The sequence below is a fragment of the Ascaphus truei genome, chromosome 23 (genome assembly GCF_040206685.1).
Source record: "Ascaphus truei isolate aAscTru1 chromosome 23, aAscTru1.hap1, whole genome shotgun sequence".
In the NCBI taxonomy this organism is placed as follows: domain Eukaryota; kingdom Metazoa; phylum Chordata; class Amphibia; order Anura; family Ascaphidae; genus Ascaphus; species Ascaphus truei.
This window is the reverse complement of record NC_134505.1, coordinates 3,931,674-3,940,059: the sequence shown is the minus strand read 5'-3', so window position 1 is coordinate 3,940,059 and position 8,386 is coordinate 3,931,674. Positions and strand designations below refer to the sequence as shown.

Genomic DNA, 8,386 nt, shown 5'->3' with positions numbered 1-8,386 from the left:
CTGGCGCGTGGGTTGTGAGTGCTGTCTGTGCGTGGGGGTCCTGCTAGGGTGTGAGGCGGTGGGTCAGTGATGTCGGTGCGTAGGGCGGGAGGCAGCAGGTGTGTGTGGCGGCAGGTATGTGTCGAGTGTGGCGGGTGTCTGTTGAGTGCGTGCAGCGGCTGTGAGGCGGTGGGTGAAAGGCAGAGGCGGCCGGAGTAAGGGCGGGTGAAAGGCAGAGGCGGGGGTGGGGAGGCGGTAAGGCGGGCATGAAGGCGAAGGGCGGCGGGAAGGGGAGGAGGGGGTGGAAGAGGGGGGCAAGGGGTGGAGGGGGGGGGGAAGTGTTAGTGGAGGGGGGGAAGGGTTAGTGGAGGGGGGGGAAGGGTTAGAGGAGGGGGGGGAAGGGTTAGAGGAGGGGGGGGAAGGGTTAGAGGAGGGGGGGAAGGGTTAGAGGAGGGGGGGGAAGGGTTAGAGGAGGGGGTGGAAGTGTGGGAGGGGGTGGGAGGGGAAAGGGGAAAAAGAGGTGGAGGGGGGGGGGGAAGAGGAGCGGAGGGGGGGGTGGAAAGGGGAGCGGAGGGGGGGTGAAGGGGAGCGGAGGGGGGAAGGGGAGCGGAGGGGGGGGAAGGGGAGCGGGGGGGGGGAAGGGGAGCGGGGGGGGGAAGGGAGAGCGGGGGGGGGGAGGGGAGAAGGGGGGAGGTGGTGGGAAGGGGGGAGGTGGTGAGAAGGAGGAGGAGGGGGAAGGTGGTGGAAAGGGAGAGAAGGGGGGATGTGGTGGGAAGGGGGAGGAGGGGGAAGGTGGTGGGAAGGGGGAGGAGGGGGAAGGTGGTGGAGGGGGAAGGTGGTGGGAAGGGGGAGGAGGTGGAAGGTGGTGGAGGGGGGAGGTGGTGGGAAGGGGGGGAGGTGGTGGGAAGGGGGGGAGGTGGTGGAAAGGGGGGGGAGGTGGTGGGAAGGGGGGGGAGGGGTGAGGTGGTGGGAAGGGGGAGGAGGTGGGAAGGGGGAGGAGGTGGGAAGGCGGGGGGTGGGAGGCGGTGGGAAGGCGGGGGGGGGGGGAGGAGGTGGGATGGCTGGGGGGTGGGAGGCGGTGGGAAAGGGGGGTGGGAGGCGGTGGGAAGGGGGGGTGGGAGGCGGTGGGAAGGGGGGGTGGGAGGCGGTGGGAAGGGGGGGGGGGAGGCGGTGGGAAGGGGGGGTGGGAAGGGGGGGTGGGAAGCGGTGGGAAGGGGGGGTGGGAGGCGGTGGGAAGGGGGGGGAGGCGGTGGGAAGGGGGGGGGAGGCGGTGGGAAGGGGGGGGGGGAGGCGGTGGGAAGGGGTGGGGGGAGGCGGTGGGAAGGGGGGCTGGGAGGCGGTGGGAAGGGGGGCTGGGAGGCGGTGGGAAGGCGGGGGGTGGGAGGAGGTGGGAAGGCGGGGGGATGGCGGGGGGTGGGAGGCGGTGGGAAGGGGGGGAGGGAGGCGGTGGGAAGGGGGGGAGGGAGGCGGTGGGAAGGGGGGGGAGGCGGTGGGAAGGGGGGGTGGGAGGCGGTGGGAAGGGGGGGTGGGAGGCGGTGGGAAGGGGGGGTGGGAGGCGGTGGGAAGGGGGGGGTGGGAGGCGGTGGGAAGGGGGGGGAGGCGGTGGGAAGGGGGGGGGGAGGCGGTGGGAAGGGGGGGGAGGCGGTGGGAAGGGGTGGGGGGAGGCGGTGGGAAGGGGGGCTGGGAGGCGGTGGGAAGGGGGGCTGGGAGGCGGTGGGAAGGGGGGGAAGGGGGGAGGCGGTGGGAAGGGGGGGGGCGGTGGGAAGGGGGGGGAGGCGGTGGGAAGGTGGAGGGGAGGCGGTGGGAAGGGGGGGGGGGAGGCGAGGGGAGGCGGTGGGAAGGGGGGGGAGGCGGTGGGAAGGGGGGGTGGAGGGGAGGTGAAGGGGGGGTGGAGGGGAGGTGAAGGTGGGGGGGTGGAGGGGGGGAGTGGAAGGGAGGTGAAGGGGGGGGGGGTGGAAGGGAGGTGAAGGGGGGGTGGAAGGGAGGTGAAGGGGGGGGGGGTGGAGGGGAGGTGAAGGGGGGGGTGGAGGGGAGGTGGTGAAGGGGGGGGTGGAGGGGAGGTGTAGGGGGGGGAGGTAAATGGGGAGGTGAAGGGGGGTGGAAGGGAGACGTGGAGTGAGGGGAGGTGAAAGGGGGTGAGGGGAGGTGATGGGGGGTGAGGGGTGGGTGAGGGGAGGTGAAGGCCGCTCACTCACCCGTCCGGCAGGTCCCACGTGGATCTGAGGCGGGAGGCAGCGTGTTGTGGCCGCTCTCCCGCTGTGTCCCGGGCGCTCGCTCGCTCCCCCGCTGACTGTAGCGGCGCCGGGGGGCCGGGGGTATCGGGGAGACACTGACACTGGAGGGGAGGGGGGGTGGAGGGGGGTAGAGGGTAGGTGAAGGCCGCTCACTCACCCATCCGGCAGGTCCCACGTGGATCTGAGGCGGGAGGCAGCGTGTTGTGGCCGCTCCCCCGCTGTGTCCCGGGCGCCGCCATCTTGGGCACTCGGCGCCGCGAGGCAGCCTGCCTGGCCACTGGCTGTTCCCCCGCCGGGGAGGGGTGAGTTGTAGCGCCGGGGAGGGGGGGGGCATGTATATGTGGGGGGGGGGGAGAGGTGGGAGATATAGAGGGGGGGTCTCGCACGGCCGCTGACACTGGGTGGGGGGTGGGGGGGGGCGCTGAAGGGGTAATAATAGTGTGTGTGTGTCCCGCTGAATGTAGCTGCGCCGGGGGAGGGGGGGGTCGGGGTGAAAGCGCGGGAGACACGGGGAGAGGAGGAGGTGCGCGCGGGTGCTGCTAACTGTGAGCCCCGCTAATGTATGTAACAGTGTGTGTGTGTGTGTGTGTGTGTGTGTGTGTGTGTGTGTGTGTGTGTCACTGTGTGTGTCACTGTGTGTGTGTCTGTCATTGTGTGTGTGTCTGTCATTGTGTGTGTGTCTGTCACTGTGTGTGTGTGTGTGTCCCTGTGTGTGTGTGTGTGTGTGTGTGTGTGTGTCACTGTGTGTGTGTGTCTGTCACTGTGTGTGTGTGTGTCCCTGTCCCTGTCCCTGTGTCCGTGTGTGTGTGTGTCCCCCTGTGTGTGTGTGTGTCCCTGTGTGTGTGTGTCCCTGTGTGTGTGTCCGTGTGTGTGTGTCCCTGTGTGTGTGTCCCTGTGTGTGTGTCCCTGTGTGTGTGTGTCCTGTGTGTGTGTCCCTGTGTGTGTGTCCCTGTGTGTGTGTCCCTGTGTGTGTGTCCTGTGTGTGTGTCCCTGTGTGTCCTTTGGCCCGTCACTCCGCCTCAGGCCAATGAGAGGTGTGCGGGGGCGGGCGGGCCAAGGGACCAATGAGATTTCCCCTAGGGACACCGGACATCCAGGCAGGCAGGCAAACATACAGTGCTTTCACTAATATAGTATAAGATCTGTAACTGTTACATACGCCTATAATATATATTATCTGTAACTGTTACATACGCCTATAATATATATTATCTGTAACTGTTACATACGCCTATAATATATATTACCTGTAACTGTTACATACGCCTATAATATATATTATCTGTAACTGTTACATACGCCTATAACATATATTATCTGTAACTGTTACACACGCCTATAACATATATTATCTGTAACTGTTACATACGCCTATAATATATATTATCTGTAACTGTTACATACGCCGATAATATATATTATCTGTAACTGTTACATACGCCTATAATATATATTATCTGTAACTGTTTCAAACGCCTATAATATATATTATCTGTAACTGTTACATACGCCTATAATATATATTATCTGTAACTGTTTCAAACGCCTATAACATATATTATCTGTAACTGTTACATACGCCTATAACATATATTATCTGTAACTGTTTCAAACGCCTATAATATATATTATCTGTAACTGTTTCAAACGCCTATAATATATATTGGGCCTCATGCAGAGAGCATCGTTATTTCGAAATTCGCCATTTTTTGTACAATTTCGCGCAGAAACCGGCAGAAAATGGCGAGTTACGAAAAACGCGCCATTTTGTTTTTTCTATTGCTAAAACTCGCCTCGCGGCTGGCGAGAACCTCCATCTCGCCATTTTTAAAACTCTCCGAATGCAGAGAGGTGCGAACGGCATGTAGCGGCTGTTCGCACCAAGAAAATGGCGCGATTCTCGCATTTTTGCCGCGCCAGGAAAAGATGGCAAGATGGCGCTCGCCGCCTATAGTAAAGGGGAAAAAAAAGGCGCAAATTTGTTTTTACACGCTTCTGAAGCGCGCATCTCGCCAATTTAAACTCGCCACACGCATCCATGTTAAACATAGCAGAATTCGCACTTTTCTGCATATGGAGAATAAAACTCTCCAAAAAAGCTACTTTTTATGAAATTCGCCAATTTTAAAATTCTATGCTCTCTGCATGAGGCCCATTATCTCTTACTGTGCATGCAAAGTCTTGTATATAACGTATAACCTACTCACTTAATATAAGCGTGTATTTGTAACCATGTATCTGTCATCTTAACACTGTGCCCAGGGCATACTTGAGAACGAGAGGTAACTCTCACTGTATTACTGCCTGGTAACACATGTTATAAATAAATACAGAATCAATATGCACTTTCTATGATTAACGTGATATTTGTGAAAAACCTTCAAGTGAACTCTATTTAGAATGTAATAGAGTAATATTATTCCCATGCTGTGCTGTGGATCTTCAAGTGATATATGTACAGGTAGTCCTCATTATCCAACGTTTCAAATGGTATATCCAACGCTTTACAATCCCACCCTTTGGGACGCTTTTAGACACCTGAATGCGTTACCCGACGCCTGAATGCATTATCCAACGCTCGCCGCCACGGATTATCATGGGACTCGCTTTACAATGGTTTCACCATCCAACGCTACTTCCAGAACGGATTCCGTTGGATAACCGAGAACTGTCTGTATATAATATATCCTGTGGAGTGTCTTATATTTAAAACAATATTACACATTCATAAATTGCTATAGTATACACAGTATTTTTATTTGATACTGAGGGAGGGTGGGGGGGGGGGGAGTTGATGATGTTCCTTGCACACGGAAAGCTGGGAGAATAGCGTCAGATCTGTAATAATCACGGGCGCCTATTACAGGGAACAACCATTTCAAATTGCCAGACCCCAAAAAACCCCGGGTAAAGACACAGAGAGAAGGATCGCCGACATGGAAAACAACCACGGAATATCTCCGGAAGGAGTTAGATAATCCTCAAATGCCTTAGACATTTCTCTAGTAATCCGCCGTATAAAAAAAAAGCCACGTAATTATCTGCGTGACTGGCTGCTTGTCTGAATTATCACAACGAAACGGTGAGCTAACAAGCCAATTAAACTCCAAAGTACATCAAAATAAAACACTACAGCTGATTTTTTATGAAATTGAAGACATTTATCTGCCACAGTAAAAAGATAGCAGACAGCTGCCGGCGGGGTTTCTAATCTGACACCAAATGGGCCCGGTTAAATATTATTATTTTTACGCGCACTTTATATTAATCCAGGCAAGATTTACGAGCTGTTTAATGGCACGGCTGGAAAATACAGCCACAGCGCCCATCTGAAAACCCTATATATACACGCTCCGGGATGTCATCCTGCATCCACTGGTACCTCCCGATCAGAACCCTGCTAACCGTCGTAGAGTTGGATCCACCATCCCGTACCATGTCTTGCCATTGGAAGAGTGGAGCTGTGAAGTCCTCAGTGTGCGGCGGTGTCGGAGGCCTTAGGGTCAGTGGTCTGGCTGCAGAGTTGGCCAAGGGGTCTGAACACGTCGTTGCTGGGTGTTTCAGTGGGAACGACGGGCTGCTGTCCGGGGGTGAGAAGGAGACCATGCAGAACCTAAACGGCCGGCTGGCCTCCTATCTGAACAAGGTGCGCGCCTTAGAAGAAGCCAACGCGGACCTGGAATGTCAAATCAAGGAGTGGTATATTCAGCACCAACCGAAGAGAGTGGACTACAGTCATTATTTCCTGGTCATTGAGGAGCTCAGACATAAGGTGAGATGCTTTATTCCATGTAGTAGGGTATATAGTTCATGTACATTATATAACACTGCATGTATATTTATATAATGTGTTACCAGGAAGTAATACATTGAGCGTTACCTCTCGTTTTCAGGTATGTCCTGGGCACAGAGTTATGGTAATAATACTGTACATGGTTACAAATACATGGTTACATTAAATGAACAGTGGATACATTATATACAAGACATTGCATGCACAGTTAGATATAATATATGTTATAGGCGTATGTAACAGTTACAGATAATATATGTTATAGGCGTATGTAACAGTTACAGATAATATATATTATAGGCGTATGTAACAGTTACAGATAATATATATTATAGGCGTATGTAACAGTTACAGACCAAGTAAAACATGTGAGACAGCTTTAGTTATGAAAGAACTTAGCCTGGTGGCGGATGTGAGAGTCTCCGGCAGACTGTCACAGTTTTGGGGTGCACGGTAAGAGAAGGAGGAGCGTCCGGATACTTTGCTGAACCTTGGGACCATGAACAGTCTTTTGGAGTCAGATCTCAGGTGATAGGTGCTGCGTGTGGTAGGGGTGAGGAGCTTGTTCAGGTAGACGGGTAGCTTGCCCAGAAAGTATCTGAAGGCAAGACAGGAAAGGTGAACTTTGCGCCTAGACTCTAGTGATGACAAATCTAGTTCTTTGAGCATTTCGCAGAGATGTGTGATCTGCAAAGCATTTTGTATACAAAAACAGGCATTATTTACACAGAGAGTAACTGGTGAATTACTCAACATCACGCTGTTGGATTACCTGTAAGTATTCACCCAACCAGTGACAAAAATGTACTGTTGTCCCTAATGACACACAATATCCTCCGGCACCGAGAGTGTCACAAAGCAATCATCTCCAATTCTTATTAGGTAAGCAAGATATGAACCAGAATTAAAGTCACTGAGGCATTTGTCACTGTCACGGCTGTGCTCGCCACAAACCTGGGTCGGACCGCATGGCTGAGGTGGGGTTGTAAAAGCACCGACCTTAGACCGCGCAGGCGGATCCGGATTGCGCAGTTCGTAGTCGTATGTAGCAGGATCAGGATAGGAGAAGACAGCATCGTCGGTGGACACGCCAGGGTCAGGACTGGAGATATCAGGGTAAACGTTGTTCAAGCAGGAGTTCGGCAACAGGTAGTCAGTAGAGCCCCGCTTCAGCTTAGGAGCGCGGGAGTGGCTTCTGCGCGTGCGGCGACCATGGCCCATGGTACTGGTCTCAGGAGGTGGTAGAAAGACCAGAGTAGCACACCGCCTAGCTGCACTGGTAAACCAGTGCTTCAGCGCAAGAGTCCTGAGCGGGCTGGGGAATCCTCCGTTTCAGCGCAGGAACCAGGACACGGCCTCTCTAGATTAGGGAAAGAGTAGGCCCCAGGAACCAGGAAGCTGAAGATACACAGGGAAACCTCCGCTTCAGTGCAGGAAACAGGAACAGACCGCTGCGTGAATATAGCAGCCGGTCACAGGAAACAAGGAGCTGAAGTAACAAGAGAGTACTCAGCTTCAGCACAGGAAACAGGAACTGACCGCTGCATGAGACTAGCAGCCGGTCACAGGAACCAGGGGGATGAAGACAACAAGGAGAGTACTCCACTTCAGCTCAGGAACAGACTGCTGCGTGACACTAGCAGCCGGTCTCAGGAACCAAGGCGACAGACAAGACAAGGCTTATGGCAGAACACAGAGACATCCAGGAAGGACTATGCTCGGCAGGGAGCATTGTGGGAAGGCAATACTTAAAGGTCCGTGAACCAATGGCAGAAGGGGCGTCTGGCAGCATTACTTTGGTGAGTGAATCCAGGCTGCAGTAAATATCCGGGAAAGTGTTCCTGGACTGCACAAGACTGCAAGGTAAGGCAAACAGTAAACCGAGGAGCGGATTCCTTACAGTCACAGTCTCTAATTCCGAATATGTGTATTATTTTTTTCACGAGTAAATGTATTGTATTTGTGGGGACGGAAGCTACAACTTCCTTTAGATTTCATGTAAAATACAGTAAAAAAAAAGAAAAGTGCAAATCATGAAAATGACATAATGGACGTTTATAGTATTTACTGATAAAATCCTTCATTGAATTGAAATATCAGTAAATAGAAGTTTGTATTACTGCATTTCAAAGATAATTGTTGGAAGCAAAAAATAGGTGTGAAAGTGGGATCACAATTGGCTTTAGCACAGGAGGTGACATTGCAAACTGGCAAAGGGGCAAGAATCCAATTCCCTGGGTTATATGTCTCCCCAGATCCTGGCTCAGAGTGCGGACGATGCCAGAGTCGTGCTGCAGGTGGAGAACGCCAAGCTGGCTGCTGACGATTTTAAGGTTAAGTAAGTATACAAAGAATTCTGCCGCAATGTCCGAGAACCCGC

General features: G+C 53.9%; 1 protein-coding gene across 1 annotated transcript in view; it reads left to right on the top strand.

Moving 5' to 3' along the window:
* Positions 1 to 5,556: 5,556 nt before the first annotated feature.
* Positions 5,557 to 8,386, top strand: part of LOC142473127 (keratin, type I cytoskeletal 17-like) — a 7,947-nt gene continuing 5,117 nt past the window's right edge. Inside the window, exons 1-2 of the mRNA XM_075580288.1 lie at positions 5,557 to 5,985; positions 8,262 to 8,344. Of these exons, the coding sequence (XP_075436403.1) occupies positions 5,572 to 5,985; positions 8,262 to 8,344 (497 nt within the window). The 5' untranslated portion in view covers positions 5,557 to 5,571. The remainder of the gene's footprint in view (positions 5,986 to 8,261; positions 8,345 to 8,386) is intronic.